This window comes from Mobula hypostoma, chromosome 22, assembly GCF_963921235.1.
Source record: "Mobula hypostoma chromosome 22, sMobHyp1.1, whole genome shotgun sequence".
NCBI lineage: Eukaryota > Metazoa > Chordata > Chondrichthyes > Myliobatiformes > Myliobatidae > Mobula > Mobula hypostoma.
This window is the reverse complement of record NC_086118.1, coordinates 46955229-46976368: the sequence shown is the minus strand read 5'-3', so window position 1 is coordinate 46976368 and position 21140 is coordinate 46955229. Positions and strand designations below refer to the sequence as shown.

At 37.3% G+C, this 21140-nt stretch overlaps 1 protein-coding gene across 4 annotated transcripts in view; it reads right to left on the bottom strand.

The window, feature by feature from the left end:
* Window positions 1-1400: 1400 nt before the first annotated feature.
* cyth1b (cytohesin 1b) overlaps window positions 1401-21140 on the bottom strand; it is a 252469-nt gene continuing 232729 nt past the window's right edge. For 3 of the 4 annotated variants that reach the window (XM_063074558.1, XM_063074557.1, XM_063074559.1), the window contains exons 10-13: window positions 11539-11617; window positions 6362-6433; window positions 4770-4924; window positions 1401-3108 (exon numbers count right to left, since the gene is read on the bottom strand). In XM_063074558.1, the coding sequence (XP_062930628.1) occupies window positions 3030-3108; window positions 4770-4924; window positions 6362-6433; window positions 11539-11617 (385 nt within the window). In that variant the 3' untranslated portion in view covers window positions 1401-3029. The remainder of the gene's footprint in view (window positions 3109-4769; window positions 4925-6361; window positions 6434-11538; window positions 11618-21140) is intronic. The other variant, XM_063074556.1, reaches the window with a different exon arrangement.

Below are 21140 nucleotides of genomic sequence, written 5' to 3'. Positions count from 1 at the left end.
AGAAATTTGACAAAAATCTTTACCAGTAACACTTTTTTTTAAAAAGTAGATTGCGGTAAACTATCACCACAAAACAATTAAGAGGCGAGCGAAGGCAAAACAAATTCAAGAGATGAGTGGTGCTGTTGCACTGCAAAAATCAACATAGATGAGTTGGAGTGAGTGATTCGGAGTGAAGTTGAGGCTGAGGAGATTTGATTCCTGTCCATGGTATTTGGTTGAATCACTCTAAGTGCCGAGCCGGTTTGGAGAGGTCAAGAACAGCTTCTTTGGCAGTGAAACCTAGGCCTGGAGTATTTCATCGCAGCGGAACCCAGGTCCTAAGGCAAGATATGATCCACTGTTTGGACAATTTAAATGCCAGCCCAGGTAGTCTGGAAAGGCAATGTGTCAAGTGCCAGGCTAATTTTGCTCACTCTCCCATGATGTTCACTCCTCTCTCTGTGACACTGAGGCTTGTGAGATTGTGCCCAGCTGCTGTGCTTCATGTCTGCGAACTTTGTGGTGACTTGCCTTGCTAATATGATGAACTGATACTGAGGCTTTGGGCCTACTCTGAGCTGCTCCAGGGATTTGGATCCAAGGACTCAACTTGGCTCAGAATGCCGAGTTGTTATTCGCTTCTTTTGCTTGCGTGATTTGTGTTCCCCCCCGCCTTCTCGGCGCATTGGGGGCTGGTCTCTTTTTTTAAATTGAGTTCTTTCAGGTTTCTTGCTTTGTGGCTGCCTGTAAGTAGACAGATCTCAAGGTTGGATCATTTATACATTATTTGATAACAAATGTGTTAATAAGTGGTTAAAGCGTCAGTCTAGTGAAGGTAGCTAGTTCGAGTCTCAGCTGAGGCAGCGTGTTGTGACCTTGAGCAAGGCACTTAACCACACATTGCTCTGCGACGACACCAGTGCCAAGCTGTATCGGCCCTAGTGCCCTTCCCTTGGACAACATCGGTGGCGTGGAGAGGGGAGACTTGCAGCATGGGCAACTGCCGGTCTTCCATAAAACCGTGCCCAGGCCTGCACCCTGGAAACCTTCCAAGGCACAAATCCATGGTCTCACGAGACTAACGGATGCCTATATTGATAACAAATGTATTTTGAATATCAACCATTTTGTTCTTTGAAAACATAAGCACGTTTTTTTTTTGTTGGTTCTGACATCATACAATAACTTAGCTTTCTATGTTAATTTAAATAGTCCATTTTTTTCCCTTTAAAACTCCAGTGCATTTGAACCCACTTGCAGCAATGTGTTTGCACAAGTCCTGAAACTTGCATTGAGTTATTTCATCAAGCTCCTGAAGCACCTCACTCACCTCAAATCTGAACTGATTCCACAACCTATGCACTCACTTTCAAGGACTTTTACAATTCATATTCTCAGTATTGTTTATTCAGTTATTTAATTTTTATTTGCACAATTTGTCTTCTTTTACACACTGGTTGTTTGCCCAGTATTTATGTATAGTTTTTCTGTAAATTCTATTGTAATTCTTTATTTTCCTGTTTGATAATAAATTTACTTCCAACTGAAAAAATATTGTTCTGTTGCTTTACAAAAATTTGTACTAGTACAATTGAAAATTGGAATGATGATGCAAACTGAAACCATCAAATAAGCAGATCAAGGTAAAACCTGTAGTACTTAAAGGAAATCAAATCCTGCTACGAATTCAACTTAATATTTTTTCTTGTTATTTTTAATTTTTTAAAGCCAGCCTGTCCAAGGTGATTAATAAAAAAATGTTAAGTTCCTTTCTGAACCGAACATCATTGCATCTAGTATTTTCAATCTGAACAATAAAAAATGCAATACGCTTTAACAAAATCAAGTTTAAGTAATATATGCCACCAAATGTCAAAGGAAGCATTTCATATATTTTATAAATCATGTAAAAATTGGTATCACAATTTAAACCTTTTAATGTTTACATATAACAGAATCAAACAATTTCACTGACAGAAATACAGAAATGTCACACAGGAAATGGGTATTCAGCTGATGAGGATGAAGTTTTCTTTAGGACATTAAGCAGTGTACAGTTAAAAGTACAGGAAGTAGACCTTACTGTTCATTACAGAGAATTTGATTTATTTGACCTGGTTTGTCAGTGCTACAAGTATGAATGGCAAAGACTGAAAAATTACTCCAACAATTTATCCTCACAACTTAAAATCAATTGAATAAGTACAAAAAGAAAATTTTTACATTAAGTATATACAGCTCTGATAAATAGACTAATACTGCTTAGTCATCTCTTTATTTTCCTGCAATTGTTCACCAGTGCACTGAATAGTGGAAATCAACAAGAAAAAGTAAAACATATATTAACAAAAAGCTTCAATTAAAAAATTAAATCAAAGTGTACTGTCTGAAGGACAGACGATTCTTCTTGCGCGTTTTTTTTCAGTTATAATGTAACTGGCTTCATTCCAGGAAAATCCTCATTTTCCGATTTCCATGTCGGCACTTATCTCGCTCCAGCAGTCTGGACCAGTTATACACCCTCATATTACTAGTACATCATGAATCATAGCCCAACACCTGTCACACTGTCCACTGGCATATGAAACACTGACATCCTGACCTTAATAACTTTCCAAGATGAATGTTTTTCATAGCTTTCTATGTATGGGCTTCTAGAGCTGACATGGATTTTCAATCATACCAGTCCTTGAATATGGCTGATAGAATCATAGGCCCCTTCCAAAAAAAAATGTTAAATCAAGAGCTTCTTGATAAGAAATATAAAGCTTTGAGGAGGTAAAGTAGCGGCCCTGGACTCCACAAACAGACCAGCTGTGCAGAGAGAAATATTGAGAGATTTTTTTTTTGAGTAAAAACTATATCTTCATTAGTTGAGGAGTAGGCAACAGAAGAGCCTTCTAACTTTCAGCACTTCGTTCCAGCACAAGCACATACCCAGCCCTAGAATGCACTGTGGTTACTGACACTTGAAAACAGACCTCTTTGGGTCAAAATGGTCAATGTTAGAAAGATACTTGAATCAAGTAGCATAAAATGCCGTCATTCTAATGCTTCTTAGTTGAGGAAACTTTCTTCTTTCTTGCTGCCAGCATTTCATAGAAAGGGTCTCTGCTGATTGCCGCCCTGCAAGTTAAACAAAAGTAGTTTAAACAACACACCATAAGACTTTGAATATAAATGTCGCACCTGAACCATAAATAATTCAATCCTCTGGCTTAATTGTTCCAACAACTGCAGTCATGATTTATTAACTGGTATTGTATAACAGATATTTATCAATGCTTCAGTAAGCTCCAAACAGTGATAGAGAAGAATAAAATACAACAGAGCAAGGGCATGATGGCCAATGGTCTACCGTGTTACAAGAACTATCCAGGAAGATTGATCCCAATGACCTTGTACTCAAAAGAAAAATTTAGGGGGATGCACAAGGATTAATTTACATAAGGATTTTTTTTCTTCTTTGCCCATTTGCTTAGTTCTGCTTAAAGAGCCATGGAAATCCAGCAAAACTGACTGCTGAAGAAGGGGCTGGGCCCAAAATGTCAACTGGCAAGAAGAAACATATGGTGGCAGTGTACAGGCCCCTGATTAGGAATCACATAGTAGAAGAGCGTATAAAGGCAGAAGTAATCAGGGTTTGTCAGAACATTACATTGATAACCATGGCCCTTCCTGGCTGCTCTTCCTCAGGCGCAGACTGTTTTCTCTTGTTGACCAATTTATGTAAATGTATCAGAATAAATTCTCCGTTCTACTGGGACTTGTATTGCAGCACACGCCCAGAATGTTGGAGGCACCTGAATCTAATTTTCTAGAAACTAATGGGATTCTTTACAACTGTTTTTAATATTTCTTGGCTGTCTCTTCATTGGCATTCATCTGGAATGGTGGGAATTTGCACTGAAATCATAAACCCCAGGAAAGAGGGTCTTCCAGGATCCTTCCTTAAAGGCACCAATGTCTATTGAAAGTACCAGGCATTTCAGGCACCTAAAAGTGAAGGAATTCTGGAAGCTAACAGAAAATATGGCATTAACTTTCAGAAAATTCATCTCATGATAAACGATGATCTGAAGATTTAGTGAGTGGGAATTCTTTTTATTTGTGAAGGGATTAAGCCCTCATGGAAGCATGATAGCAACTTTCATCTTGGGAATGCTACGTTACCAAAACCAATTCATGAGATGTTAACTTCTCCTCACCACTATCGACGTATATAAAATCATTCCTCTATCATTCTGGAATCTAGATGATCTTTTGAAAGTTTATTAAAAAGTTTAGCTTGATTCAGAAGCCAGGAAGTTGCTTTAAATTATTAAATAAGAATGCAGTGTGTTTTTCCTTATTTTCCTGCCACACAGTTACATCCTGGACCTTTGGGCTTCAATGTTAGCCAAAAGTAGAGAGTTATTATGCAGTACAGGAAACCATTACTTAGAAACTTTACACTGGAAAAAACATGAAATACTGGTGTGGATTGTGACAAGTGTGGGGTTCAATTTTACCACCATCTTACATAATTATTTCCAGTGAATCTTACTTTGAACTCATCAGGAAGAAGTTCCAGGTTTATTTATGATGAAGGCACAACTTCATGTACATGAAGATGAGGAACATTTGATATCACAGAATTAAAAATACTATACAATCCTATTTTCATGTAACCGCACCCCCAATTCCTCAAGCCTAATAATTTGTAAAAAATATTATTTATATTATTAATATAATTATGTATTGCATATCATATCTATAGCTTGAACGATGAATAATTATTTACTCACTTTATACATTTTATCCATTCATCTTTCTCCTCTGGGGTTGGTGCAGATATCCTGTAAACTGTATGACTTCCTTCTACCACTCGCCCATCTGCCTCAGTCTTGCAGGCCTTAATAAACTGGTCTTTGTTATCTGGAATGTAGAGCTCAAAGCAATTCTGAAATTTAAAAAAAATAAGAACTGTAAACTATTTCTAAGAGAACTAACAAATCTGCTGGTAAAGGATCACATTGTTAAGCAATTTAAAAATTATTCTTTTACTTTCTGTTCAAGTATACCTTAATTTGTATCATGCAACTATACTTCAAGCCCATAGTCATAATAAATGCTTGAAAAGATAACAGATCTAATCTTTACCCTCTACTATTTCATGCTGTACATTCACATCACTCTTTGAGAAAGAACTTTCTTCTGTTTTATCGGCAGTCCTGCTGAAGCATTTCAGCCCGAAACGTCGGCTGTACTCTTTTCCTGCCTGGCCTACTGAGTTCCTCCAGCATTTTGTGTGTTGCTCGGACTTCTGGCATCTGCAGATTTTCTCTTGTTTCTGATTTTTCTTTTGGATTTATTGATTATCTTATGTTGAAGACCTCTAGAATGTTTCTCCCACAAATGGAAACTACATCAAAATCTTTCCGTTTTAAAGTTTTGAGTAACCCCTTTTGCTTCTTTCCTCTCAAGAGAAAAGTCACACAAGTCCATGCATCTATTCTAACTACCTACAACCTCAAAACAGGGTCAGCACAGACTCCCCACTTTTCACTTTCATTCCTCTAGAAATGATCAAATCCTGAGGCTGGATGAGTTTTCCTTGTGACCTTGCTAACCTGGGGCATACCAGTTAGTGAATTTACATTCTTAGATCCCTTTGCTTCTACATACAATCTTGACATGCAACTTCAAAGTAATATGTGATCCTATAAAAAAAGCACTATATCATGTTAAACCACATTATCCAACAATTTGCTTATTCTGCAAAAGGTTACTGATGTTCCTTTGTAACCTGTTAAAATCCTCAAGTACTGATTATCCTCTCATCATTTTGGAATTCTCTGCAAAGTTAGAAACTGTGTTAGAAGATTTCAAAGTCTAAATTTCCAATGCAGGCTGTAATGCAAACTCAAATGTAAATTGTGAACAGCAATTGTCCCAGCAATGATCTCGTCGAATAACATTATTCACCCTCTTCCCCTGTAAGTAGGTACCCATTAGTCCCACTTTCTGCTTTCTCTGAAGGCCAGATAGCAAACAATTTTGCTACTTGTTCCTGACTCCATATTTATTATTCCATTATTCTATTATTAAAGGTATATTATTCAGCTAGTCTATTATTAAAGGTTTCCACGCCATTGGCAATCAATTCTACCTCAACATCATTTAAAGTTTAAAGTTTCTTCCCAATAATACGTCATGTTTTACTTGAACTGCATATCCTCTGAACATTTTATTCTGATTCTCTTCTGTTGCGAACTGAAATATCACAAAATGCTTGGCAGGAATGCCTAAACAAACACTGAAATATACTGAATTAAAATGTCAGAAACATTTGAACAGACGCTATTTTTGAAAGTGATAGAATTTCTGATCAACTTACTGGCTTTTTTGAATCCTCTACTTCACGAATGCTGAGGTTTTCAAGTGGAATGATTCCTCTGGGTTCTTTATCCTGTGAAAGTACTAATCTTTTAAGGCAAAGTTTATGAATACACAATTTCCATATATAACCAATAGGGCAATTTTTGATGGTGGGGGTGGAATTAGCAACATTTCTTAACTTCCAAACTTAGAAATAAGGACAGTGAACATTTTGATATTTTGTAAACCAAAGGGCAAGTCAAAATACATAGGTTGGACTGGTGTGACATTTGTCCTTGAGGTTTGGCAAGAAGTTGAGGAGGAGATAACCACCTAAACCATTGATGGCGAGAGATCCAATGCAGTGTGGTGTGTATTTAAGAACAAATGAGAAATAAAAATAGCTTTTGCTCAGAAGGTAGATAAATTTTATAAACCCTTATATTTCCACAAGACAATTCTCATGTCAACATCGCATTAAAACTTGCAAAAACTATCAGGTGACATCAATAGTACACACTTCCCTAATATTAACTACTCAATGACTATAACATATATGAAAAATTATTAACTGTATCTAAACTGTTTAAAATAAAGGGTATCAGTTACTGAAAAAGGCACAAAAATTAATATAAAAATTAGCATAATATAAATATCAACGCTTGTCTTATTTTCAACATATTATCTTTATCAATACATGATCCATAAGTATATTGGATTAAGTGCAAGAATATGGTCTTCTTTATATGCAGTTCAAAGATGCTATATTCCATTTCCTTTATATTAGCCAACTTGGAGCTCATGGACTAAATCAGATTCACCTTAGCAAAGCATTCTGGCCAGATTCCTCCTCGTATTATTTAAATTTCAATGCTTATAATATGAAGGGTGATTGATAAGGTAGGAGGAGTTAATTTTAGAAAACCTAGCACATTTATTTTTCAACATAGTCCCCTCCTACATGTACACACTTAGTCCAGCAGTCGTGGAGCATACGGATCCCTTCTTTGTAGAAGTGTTCCACAGCAGGGGTGATTGATAAGTTTGTAGCCTAAGGTAGAAGGAGATAAGTTATTAACTTCAAACTTTCTGCATTATCACTCAGAGTTGAACTGCACGTGCATGTAATGAGAGCATCTTGGACCTCCAGGTGGTCCACAGCAGGGGTGATTGATAAGATTGTGGCCTAAGGTAGAAGGAGATGTGTTATACAGCTCTCGTTACATGCACATGCAGTTCAACTCTTTGATTGAGTGATTATGCAAAAAGTTTGAAGTTTCTCCTCATCTCCTTCTACTTTGGGCCACAAACTTATCAATCACCCCTGCCGTGGACCACTTCTGGAGGTCCAAGACGCCAACTTCTTCAAAGAAGGGATCCATATGCTCACGACCGCTGGACTAAGTGTGTACATGTAGGAAAAATAAATGTGCTAGGTTTTCTAAAATTGACTCCTTCTACCTTAGGCCACAAACTTATCAATCACCCCTCGTAATATGGATAACAATCAGTCACCAATGTCTACAAAGAATGTAAGAAACAGCTAAGAACTGACAGAGCATGACAATTAAATCATTAGAATAAATTTCTAAGGCAGTGTCCAATGCACTGACATTAAAATACACTGTTTAGTACCAATGATTAGGATTTTTTTTAAAGGAACTAATCTATCATGTGAAACCAGACAGTTACTATCTGGATTTTTAACCTGCTTGCCCAAGATAGTGATCAGAATTAACCTGACAGAGTCCTTTTTTTTTTACAATTTGCAGAATGGGGTTCAAATGCTAACCTGGTAGCCAAAAGCAAGTTAGTGGCCTGAGCAGCTAAACTACTTAATTTTTTCTTGCCAGATCAAAACAGAGGAAGAGAATTCCAAATCAGAGCGGTCCTAGATATGACTCCTAGGAAGGAGTCAGAGTAATTAAGAAGTCCTATTTTCTTTATAGAGCCAGAAGTAGGAGTGCTCCAGTAGCAAGGGGTGTTGCAAACCTTTCCAGAACTTCTAACAATTCAGGAAATCCTTTGGGATTGAAAGAGTGCAGTTACAGACATGAGGCTGAGTTGTAATCCCTCTGTAAAGTGAATAACCAAAGGCTGTTTTGACATTACTCCACTAGGTGAGAGCAATGTAGAAATATTCTGCTCTTCACTGTGCAATCCCGTGTCTCTTTGCCAATTCATTTCAAGGCAGAGCTCATACAAATTCATAAAGAAGGGTTTTACATATACCAAGGACCTTTAAGCAGAGGCATTTAAGAAATTAGGATTAATATTCCACTCAACCCCTCTGTATGATCAAAGCTGATCTGCCCCAGGTTTCACCTTGTCTTTGGTGTTGGTTCCAATGGTTTTAAAAATGATTGGCCTTCTATGTGTTCTCACTCCAAATTCTATCAGTGGAAACATCTCAACATCTACTCTGTCACTCCTCCTATGAATCACCCCTCTTCCAAATTCAAAAGAACACAGGTTTACTTTTTTTTTTGCTGCTCTTAATAGGTTAACTTCCTCATTTCAGTGATTGGTCTAGTGAATAACTTTAAGACTTTCTTTAATGCCAGTACATCTGTTCTTTACAAAGATAACCAAAACAATACAATATTTCATTTGCAGCGTCACCACATCACCAACACATTGTAATAACTCTTGTCTATTTTTAAAATCCAACAATCGGCAAGAAAAGCCAACATCTGTTAGTAACTATTAGCTGCACCTGCCTGCTATCTTGCTTTGATTTATGTGCAAGAACATCTTCTACCAAACATCTTACCCATACCAGCTAAGGACAATATTTCCAACTCAACTCCACTGTGAAGGCACAAAACTCCTGCATAATAATCAGTGCAAAGTCCCTGGCACCATTCAGTACTGACCATCTCCTGTGCAATGGCGCAGGGGTTCCACCCGCCAATGGTCATGGTTAACATCCACCTCATCATTGTCAAGTGTAACAATATTAAAAGGCATTTGGTAAGCAATAACAGCTGACTAGAGAAAAATTAGCTGCAACCCAAATCAGAACATGCACCTTAAGGAGAGAAAAAGAATAATTGCTAATTCTTTATTGACATTATCAGCATCATAAACTTCTCTGCACTAAATTTAAATTTAGGTAACCAAGTTCTGGATCCGATTACAGCAATTTTTATTTCACAGCATGTAGAATTGCCAAGTGCAAAAGCATCCATAAAAGTAGTCCAAATAAAAATCGGTGACAGATACAAAATAAATTGAAAATACAAAAGCAATTTGCATTGGTATTCTATTTAGAACCATAGAACCATAGAAACTACAGCACATAAACAGGCCCTTTGGCCCTTCTTGGCTGTGCCGAACCATTTTCTGCCTAGTCCCACTGACCCGCACACGGACCATATCCCTCCATACACCTCCCATCCATGTATCTGTCCAATTTATTCTTAAATGTTAAAAAAGAACCCGCATTTACCACCTCGTCTGGCAGCTCATTCCATATCCCCACCACTCTCTGTGTGAAGAAGCCCCCCCTAATGTTCCCTTTAAACGTTTCCCCCCTCACCCTTAACCCATGTCCTCTGGTTTTTTTCTTTCCTTGCCTCAGTGGAAAAAGCCTGCTTGCATTCACTCTATCTATACCCATCATAATTTTAAATACCTCTATCAAATCTCCCCTCATTCTTCTACGCTCCAAGGAATAAAGTCCTAACCTATTCAACCTTTCGCTGTAACTGAGTTTCTCAAGTCCCAGCAACATCCTTGTAAACCTTCTCTGCACTCTTTCAACCTTATTTATATCCTTCCTGTAATTTGGTGACCAAAACTGAACACAATACTCCAGATTCGGCCTCACCAATGCTTTATACAACCTCATCATAACATTCCAGCTCTTATACTCAATACTTTGATTAATAAAGGCCAATGTACCAAAAGCTCTCTTTACGACCCTATCTACCTGTGACGACACTTTTAGGGAATTTTGTATCTGTATTCCCAGATTCCTCTGTTCCACTGCACTCCTCAGTGCCTTACCATTAACCCTGTATGTTCTACGTTGGTTTGTCCTTCCAACGTGCAATACCTCACACTTGTCAGTATTAAACTCCATCTGCCATTTTTCAGCCCATTTTTCCAGCTGGTCCAAGTCCCTCTGCAGGCTCTGAAAACCTTCCTCACTGTCTACTACACCTCCAATCTTTGTATCAGCAGCAAAATTTATTCATTAATTGAGATTCAAGCCATGCCACCCAACAGTCCCCCAAATTTAATTCTAGCCTAATCACAGGACAACTTACAATGCCCAATTAACCTACCAACCAGTACATCTTTGTAATGTGGGAGGAAACCAGAGCACCTGGAGGAAACCCATGTGGTCACAGGGAGAATATAAAAACTCTTTACAGGCAGATGCAGGAATTGAACCCAGACCGTTGGTACTGTAAAGCATTGTGCCAACAACTTTCTACTGTGCCGCCTTTCTTCAGACCTTTGTACCTTTTCCACCCAGCACCTCCCAATTTCTCACTTCACCCCCTCCCCCACTCACCTTACCCTCATATGACCTCACCTATCACATTCTAGCTTGGACTCCTTCCTCCTTCCCCCATCTTCTTATTCTGGCTTCTTCTCCATTCCTTTCCAGTCCTGATGAAGGACCTCAGTCTGAAATGTCAACCCTTTGTTCCAAGTCTCTTTTTAAAATCAGGAATTTGTTAAGGCAAGGTAATGGTTGCAAATGTGTACTTGGCGGCATACTGCATGCCTTCCCTACATCCAACTATGATGGTACAGTGGAGCAGACTCAATGAGCCAAATTGCCTAATTATGTTCATGTGTCTCATGGCCTTACATTGCCTACGTTTTATACTCACCTTAAAGCAATAGCCACTTCAGTGAATATTGCCTAAACTAGCATGAATCAATCCTTTCTGGGAAGAGAATACTGAGAAACAGTAAAAAAGCTTTTTCAACTATTACGACTATTTTGGTGGCAGTTGCTTCACATTTCAGTTGACCTCAGTGAGATTTGGAGGTGATTCAAAACCTTGTGTTAGATTACATTTTCATGGTTAATACCTGTACAAGCATCAAACAAAACTTGATTGAACCACACAAGGCAATACCCAAATATTCAGCCATTTCTGAAGAAAATAAAAACAGAATATAATTTCAAGTAATGAATAAGTAAAATTCTGAAAACTTAATACCCTAACTTACCGTGGTGTATTCAAAGTAATACAAGCAGTTGTCAGTCAGAATGAACCAACGGCGTTTCCACGTTTTCACTCTTCCACCTGTAGTTTGACAAATGTGTGTTTGGAAGGAAGAAAATAAAAGAGAAAATGCAAAAGGTTCACAAGTATCTCATTAAGCCTGAGGCACAGCAGAGCCTTTGATTGTGTCCATCTCCATAAAATGTAGGCAGTATTATCATTTGTCCAGTCACAACATGCTCTGCAATTTTGCCATCAATTCCAATTCAAAATAAAATCTAATTTTCTGTGCCTGGGAGCTACGAATTTAAGTGTGCTATTAGCTGATCAAATAATGAAGAATATTGTGGAAGATCTGGAGAGAGACACACAACAGGGCAATGCTTAGGGAAGGCAGCATAGAATAAAGTAGTACGTTTTACACACAAATACAACACCACATGCCACTGATAGGATGCACATCATACTGTACGTCAAGGCTTCTTCTACAGTACTGCTATCAGAATGAGATGAGCATTATCTGCATAAGGAAAGGCAAGACATGAATTATGAACTGCTTAGAATGGATTAAAGAATCAAAATGTGATTAGTGACAACAAAAAATGATGATTGCAGAGCATATCAAAGTGAGAGATCAGGTTTGCACCTTAAAATATTAGGAGAAAAATATATTCTATTTATGTTACCATGATCAAATTAGCTTGAAGATGATTTAGGGCGAGGTGTACCAAGAATTGAATGGTTTATTATTCACATTCCCCAAAACCCATAATTGCCAATTTCCTATTTGAATATGATTAATAGGGAATAGTTATACTGCAGGATTTAGTTTTCATTAAAGACCAAATAAATAAGAGGAAAAAAACTAAGATGGAGAAGAGAGGAAGTTATTTCTTGTTTGCAGCTAATGGGGAATCAATACCAGCTCATCAGCAACAATTAATCAATCCCTCATTAGCACTCAGCTGATACCTTAGTTGAGTACATAACATATGATGTCATATACTCAAGATAACTTATATACTTTGATCTTAATAAGAGTAGGTTAAAAGGTCAGCACAACATCATGGGCCAAAGGGCCTGTACTGCACTGTAATGTTCTATCTTCTATTACAGAACGTGCTGATATCCATAACAGTAATCTGTTGCACCTTCTACAGCTGGATAACTTCAAAGGGGCACTCTTGAAGCAGTACACAAACACAGGACTACTGAACCAGAGTAATAATTAAAACAAAATTAACTCTGTCTTTAAAACACCTACTGAAATTATGAAAGTCATACAATTGGCCTTGACGTGAATATGATACAGATAAACCAGCTTCGAGTGGATATTGAGATGATTTAGTCAATTTCCTGCAAGGCACATTACAGTATAAAATTGTATACACTCTTCACTCCAATAATATTCTGAAAGAAGACCATTTAAGATTGAGAAACTTATATCAAGTAAATTCAAAAGGAAGCATTGATTAATAAGTCATTAAAAATTATATATTCATTTAAAGATAATGTTAATTGAATTCAGGTGAAGTAATTTCAAAAAAGATATGCATTTTATCAAGGACTAGACCAAAATCAATACTGTACTGCAGTATAAAATTTACTGTACAACCACTGGGTCATGGGTTTAAACAGAATCATTGCAACTTCTAATGCAACAAATCATCTCCTGAATTAATCAAAGGGGTATGAATGTTAAGAGCTTTAGTCAGCCTCCCCAGCAAAACCCCCATTGTGCAGTTCAACAAAGAGTATTGGTCTATTCCTAGCATAAAAGCATGCAAAACAGTTAGACGATTAAAAATAATTTGTTTATCAGAGCTTGTTTCTTGTAATTGCTCAAAGGAAATGCCTACTTTTAAACAGTACATGGTGACTAGCGCTACCATCTGGACAACAAGTTGAATAACAGGGAAGCAACAAGCTGAGATTTTCTCTTCCACGAAAGGGCTGATTTGTTTTTGAAGCATTAAAACACAAAAGCAGCATTGATTTCCAGATACACAAATGCTTCTTACAGTAGATGCATAGCTGTTTTGGAAAGGTGGACATGTTCTCCACTAAATAATGAAGAGCTTTTTAAAAAAAAAACTGATTTCCTTGAGTGATCATCTGTTGAGCATCTGTTCTTGCACACCTACTAGTATGAAATAAACCCTACACAGAAAAATTGAATGACATGTGGAACAGCTGTTACACCAATGCATTGTGTACAAAATAGCACAATGTGGATCTGGTCTGATATTCTGCACAATGATTTTTTTAAATTGCAATCAGGTCATCTATACAAAACAGTCAGTGACAAAGGGGGAAGGAAGGACAAGTCAACATTCCATTCTTGACTAAAGTATATTATTGATTGAAGCCTAAAAATAACGGTGTCAAAGGGAGTAAAAATATACCTCATGTAGAAGTTTATGGATCCAAATTTTAACATCAGAGTCCAGAGTTTTTTTTAAACTTTGATTAATATTGCAATGCTGTACACAACACTGCGAATGTCATTTCTATACCAAGCATTTTTTTTTAGTTACATTAATTTCTAAAGAAGTGGGCAGCTATATTTTCCTATATCTCCCTACAAATGTTTCTGCCATACACATGCCTATAAAGGTCTCTGCCACAAGGAGAATAGAATGGATATCTGTTTGAAGACCATAAATTGTGCTTCCAGCTAGACCCCAGGAGGCCTGATGACATAGCCCATATGTGGAATGGGACCAGGCAGAATACATAGCTGAAACTGGCAACTCAATAATTCCACAACACATGTTCATGCTCCAATTGAAATTTTAAAGTATATTGTCACTCAAAAAACTAAATGTCAATCGCCTGTGTAGGTAGCATTGCTATTGCAAGAGAGTCAAAATGACTGATATTAAAAGTTAAATTTTATTCTTTATACTAAAATATGAATATTTAGTTTAACACTGTGGTTAGAAAACACAAAGCAGTCAAGAATGCTGCCAGAATAAAACACAGAACTGTTTGCTGAAAGGCAATCAGAAATACTGTTTCTCATAACCTTGCATAGTGTTACTGAAATACATCACAGTGTTGTATAGAAAACACAAATATTACACAGCCATCAATTCATTTCAGTGAATAATGGAGCTGATTGATGTCATTGGGACAAGGAGCAAAATAAAAAGAACAGTCTGCTGGAGAAAATCAGCAGGTCAGGCAGCATCTGTGAAGGCAGAGGGATAGTTGCTGTTTCGAGTTAAAACCCCACATCAGGACTGAGTGTAGAGGGAAGACAGACCGTATAAAGAGGTTGAGGAAAGAGTGAGGCAAGAGCAGACAAGTGATAGATTGAACTGAGTGAGGAGGGGGACTGATGAGCAGTTACAGCCAGCTGGAGGGAAAGGGTGGAGGTAATACGAGGAGACAACAGATTCTGGTGTCTAATAAGTAAGGTGACAAGAGGAACCAGGTAGGGAAGGGGTGATGGGCAGATGGAATGACTGGGGAGGAAATAGAATACTGTGTGTGTGAAGCATGTGTTTGACAGCCAGGTGGAATCAGGGGACATGAAAGCAAATGGGTAAAGGGTTGCTGGCTGGGGAAAGAGTTGGAAGGGGGTGATTGAGGGAAGATGATTGGTTTGGGAGAGACCAAAAAACACAGGAAGTATGGGTATTGATCCTAGTATGTTCCTTTAGAACCGGAGATGAGGATGAATTTCTTTTGCCAGAGGGTGGCGAATCTGTGGAATTAACTGTCACAGACGGCAGTGGAGGTCAAATCATTGGATATGTTTAAAGTGGAGTTTGATAAGTTCGTGATTAGTAAAGGTTATGGGGAGAAGCCAGGAGAATGGGGTTGAGACAGATAATAAATCAGGCATGATGAAATGGCAGGGCAGGCTTGATCGACCAAATAGTCTAATTCTGCTCCTATGTCTTATGATCTAAATACCTCTCACTGCAATACTCAAGTTTTCATCAGCGATTTTGCAGAAGAGAAAATATGGAATCTGTGCAGTAACTTGTGAATATATACATAAGTGTTTATAACTATTGCACTTTTGTAACATATTAAACTGTTTTATTTTGTTTCTCTCTGCACCTTGTGGCACATTGGGCAGCAAATATGCCATTTTTATTTTAGCATTTGTCTGTTTTTTTATGAGGCCGAGTTGTTAGCTCGATGTTCAACCCAGCACGGAAAGAAAGCGTGCAAGGAGCCGGTTGGGTTCCAACCTGGGACCACTCGCCTTGAAGTCTGGTGTGGATGCCACTACACCACTGTCTGGCTATAATCAAACTATGCAAGACTTTAAGAGGTAATGGAAAAAATATTTCAAATTTACTAGTGAATGAGTGTCTAATAATGTCTACAATGGCACTGACTATTGCATGCATAATATTTTACAAAATTACATGTAACACATCCATGGTCTATGGAATGGAACTAAATCGAATTAATTGTAATTCATTTGTTGGCATGGCAATGTAGGAATCCAGAGCATGAGACTGATTTCCAGGACAGTTAACAGCCATGCCTACTTCATAAGATCATTCAGAAAAAGGTATATTTATTAATGATGTCATTACTGGGCCACTCCAGTGACTTGGCTCAAGAACTTCTACAGTAGGATTGAAAAATATGCATCAACTATCAACAAAAATTACTACAATTTTTAAATCCAAAATTAAAACTAAAAAAAAAAGGATTTTCTTATCATTTGGAATAATTACTATCAAAACAGATAAATCAGAAACTGTTAGGGAACGTTTCGTATTATGATGTTATTTCATTTTAACTGAATATAATAAATATAAAGCATTCGGTAATGTTGATCAATAACTGGGAAAAGAAATCAAGAATAAAAGATAAACTTAATTATTGAGGTCTTCTGCTACATAATTAAAAATCATGCAGTTAAATTCAAAACAAGACAAAATTACATTTTAATTTTTAATTCCGTGTTTTCAAATGCAACTTAATCATACAGCATGAAGAGATTATTTAATTCAATGGGCCTGTGTCTGCTTTTTGCAGGAGCCAGGCAATTAGTCCCATCCCTCTCCTTTTGCCACATACGCTCAGTGGGCACTTTATTAGGTACACCGGCACACCTAGTCGTTAATGTGATAATCTAATCAGCCAATCACATGGCAGCAACTCAATGCATAAAAGCATGCAGACATGGTCAAGAGGTTCAGCTGTTGTTCAGACCAAACATCAGAATAGGGAAGAAATGTGATCTAAGTGACTTTGACCATGAAATGATTGTTGGTGCCAGATGGAATAGTTTGAGTATCTCAGAAACTGCTGATCTCGTGGGACTGTTGCGCATAACAGTTTCTAGAGTTTACAGAAACAGAAAAATATATCCAGTGAACAGCAATTCTGTGGGTGAAAACACCTCGTTAATGAGACAGATCAGAAGAGACTGGCCAGCCTGGCCTGACAGGAAGGCAACAGTACCTCACATAACCATCCATAACAAGAATGGTGAGCAGAAGAGCATCTCTGGATGCACAACATATTGAACCTTGAAGTGGATGGACTACAGGAGCAGAAGAACACACTGGGTTCCAATCCCGTACCTAATACAGTTGTTACTGAGTGCACGTGCTTCATAAACCTTTGCTGCTTTTGGGACGTGGCTGGACAGGAGGGAGTAGGGTGGGATGTAGACTAAAATTGCCTTTATCTATCAGCACTATTAAGGTGATGGCATACTTTCCCTTTGACCTGCTGCAATCCTTTGGGTGAAAGTGATTCAGTAATGGTGTTAGGTATGGAACTTCAGGATATTAACCTAGTGACGTTGAAATTATGACAATACATGCCCATCAGGATGGTATATGGTTCAAATTATGAAGGTGATGACATTAACTACCCGAACAACTAAAATTATAGAAGAATAACCAATTTTGAAGATATGAAACAATCATGAGTTCTGGCAACTAAATAATTTAAAATGTTTTACATTATCTACAGCTCACAAAATTTGAAAACATGAAAAAATATTTCTTCAAAGTTACTTTTAACTCACTGGTACGTCCTAATTTTTACATTATTCGTTCAAAGGTAAATGGAACAAACACAAATTTCACATTTCACTGTATTAAATTTTTTGTTAAATTTCAAGAGTCAAGCTTTAGCTTTCAATCACACTTGCAAGACGTCCCATTTACCTTTACCACTGCAGGCACCAGGATTTCCACTTACGTGTGAACATTTAGGATATGAAAATCAGTAGGACACTGCAAAAGCAACTGTCCCTGTAGGACAAAGGCCACAGATTTATCACCAAAGAAAGCAAAGCAGCAGTACAGTGGAAAACTGTTAAATGCAAAATGTTTCTACAAACTTCTTTTCTGATGATATCGATATTTATTGTTTGCTACAGAAATGTTTGGTTCAAAGGTAAATAATGCAGTAATTCTTTAAAATAACAATATTAGTCTTGAGCTTAAATATATATACCACAACATTATTTTGGATAATCTACTTTGAGACCAATTAGCATATCAATTTCTGCTTTAAGTTTATATTTACATTTATGTATTTAAGAGAGATCCACTGTACTGCTACTTTAAGCTCACACGTAGCAAAGAGCTAACAAACACCCGCTAATGAAAGCAGCACACCTCTACCACCAGCTGAAAGACAGAGACCAGCAGCACCCTGGGCACAATTAGCTACATGTCAGTGTGGTACATACCTCCTGTGTGTATAATGAAAGAGGGCCAGTCATGTAACAACCAAACGGGAAGGAAAGAAAATTAAAAAGAAAAACAAAATTAATTTTAGAAATTAACCCTTTGAGTACTAGAATTGCAGAAGTGACTTGATAAACCGACTGCTTTAAAATGAGAGCATTTTACAACTTATTTTGCCTCTATTTTGTATTTGAACTGTAATAAAGTATTCTGAACACCTGTATTTTTTCAAATAACTTTGCAATGTTTTAAACTCAGTATTATTTTCAGCTTCCCCCCCACCCCCAAAACACTGACAATTCCAACATTGCTATTTCACACATGGAAAGAAAAGCACTTATATGAAACTCCATGCCGAGAATTCACTTTAAGAGATTTTAAAAATGTACTAAAGGCAATTAATTAACAGATAATATCACTAGTTATGGCAAGTTCCAGATTATTAATGTTGAGTATTACATAATTTATACTCTTTCCTGAAGAAATGCTCTAAATCATCCTTCACCTAAGTAGAGTCTGAGATTTTTCCCTACATGTTCAATCTACTTCACAGTTAATCCAGCAACCAAATTAGCTTCTTATCCTTCTGGACCTCTCAATGATCTAAATCACTCAAATATCGAAAAAGAAACAGATACAGTACAGTACATAGGTTTATGACAACCAAAATTAAGCCACCATTGGTCAATACAATATGGCAGTAAAAAAAAAGTGGCCAACATAACCTTCGCAAATGTTCTTTTAACCACCACATTAAGAAATTTAAGTTAATTTCATCCCAATGATAGTTTTTAATATAAAAATAAAAGTAAAAATTCTCTATGTAGATACCGATTTGAGGTTGAATCCATGCTATCAGCATGCTAATACAGATTTCAAATCGGGTACCAACAACTTGTTCATCTTTATCAGACAATTAAAGTAAATGTTAAAGGAAAACATCAATTGTATTTGTTTTTTACGTCCAATTTCTTTGGAGATGTCATTTACTTAACAGTCTCAAATATAATTGATTCAATATAAATGTCAGATTACTGAGTCACAACTGTATTCTGGGTGCATTTCTGTCTTTTAATACTCTGTAAAATAAATTCTTGTGCCAGTGAATGCAAAACTGCAAACTGGATCGCTCAAAGGGTTAAAGTGAATGAACAGAATTTTCAACATAGGTAAAAATGAAATCATTCAAATCTCTTAAAATTATAACAAAATATTTTGCGTATACAAAATTTAAAACTGGGCTGAAACGTCGAAGCTGGCTCAGATTTCAAAACAGTCTGTACGAAATCTTTCATTTAGGCCTTAGTTATGAGCATTAAGCCATGCCACAAATGTCACACTGCTGTGCATCAGTATACCTGCAAGATCATTTAACTGTTTCATTTAGTGAGAGCAACCAACAAGCAATATTAACTTGAAACTGTTGTTATTAACAATGTATTAAACAGTATATTTAATGAGAGATCTAATCTCTCTCTTTGACAATGAATAGTACTATACCAAGATGCAGTACATCCTTTCAAAAGGTGATAAGTGCATAGAATTACTCCAAAAAGGAACTGCAATTCTCCATAAAACTTTGATGTTGTGCTTCATATTTCGACTCCAAATTGTGTACAAGCTACTCACTTTACAATCTATATCTAGTCCAGACATCCCACCCTGCAAGAACTCATTTCAGGGAGGTAGTACCCCCGTCCCCCGCAACCCCATACCCACCCCCGCACGTCAACCTCCGAGGGTGTATGTAATACTTTGTTTAGTGATTTTGTCTAATCTGTAAACCAAGTTGGGTATATGCAGAAAACGCGACGTTAAAATATGTACTTATATTATATATATCATGTTTATTCTATTACAACTTTAAGCAAGTCTACAGGGAGTTTGGCCTCATCACGTAGGACATCAATAGCTCTTCAGCAGCTAGCCAGCTAGCTTAAATAACATCAGCTATGTTAATGAACGAATGACATCTGTTAAACTCACCTCAACGTGTCTTTTACCCACCATGGGCAAAAGAAATGTCACTGTTGCAAACAGTGCAGCGAGCAACACTGTCATTATTTTTGAGGTCGCCTGTAAAGCCCGCCCACAGAGAAAACTGATAGCTCTACTTAGCAAGAAGAGAGTCCAATCAGGATGCTTAATCTCCCTCTCCCTCTCAAAAAAAATCGATTTCTGGAATATTGTATATAATTTCCGGGCGTCAGGGAGCCACTATCAATATGCGGGAGACTCCCAGAACTTCCAGGAGAGGTGGGATGTCTGCTAGTCACACAATTAAGTACAGATTTCTAGCATAAATCCATCTCTCTTGGTCCTCTGGTTTCCTTCCACAGTCTAAATACATACCACGTAGAAGGTTAATTGGTCATTGTAAATTTCCCCATGACTTGGCCAAGGTTAAATCAGGGGTTGCCAAGCAGTGTGGCTCGAAGGACAGGAAGCACCTAATCTAAGCTGTATCTCTGTATAAAACTAAATAAAATAAAACATAAACTATTTGAAGTCCAGAAGCTGAAGAGGCTTTGTAATACACACAAAATGCTGGAGGAACTCAGCAGGTCAGACCACATCTATGGAAATAAATAAACCTGTCTTGATGAAGGGTCTTGGCTCAGAACATCGACTGTTTGTTCCTCTCCATAGATGCTGCCTGACCAGCTGAGTTCCTCCAGTATTTTGTACCTGTTGCCCTGGATTCTTCAGCATCTGCAGAATCTCTTGTGTTTATGATTAGCTGAAACTACTTGGACTTTTAATCCTCCACAACTGAAATAATATTAAAATAATATTCAATATTTACACAATGGAATTTTCTTGGAAATTTATATGATATCTATATGCAAAATAGTGGATCTTCTTTTTCCGCTAGGAGAAACCAGTTTCATGTGAATCAGATAAAGGATATAACTGTGCAGAA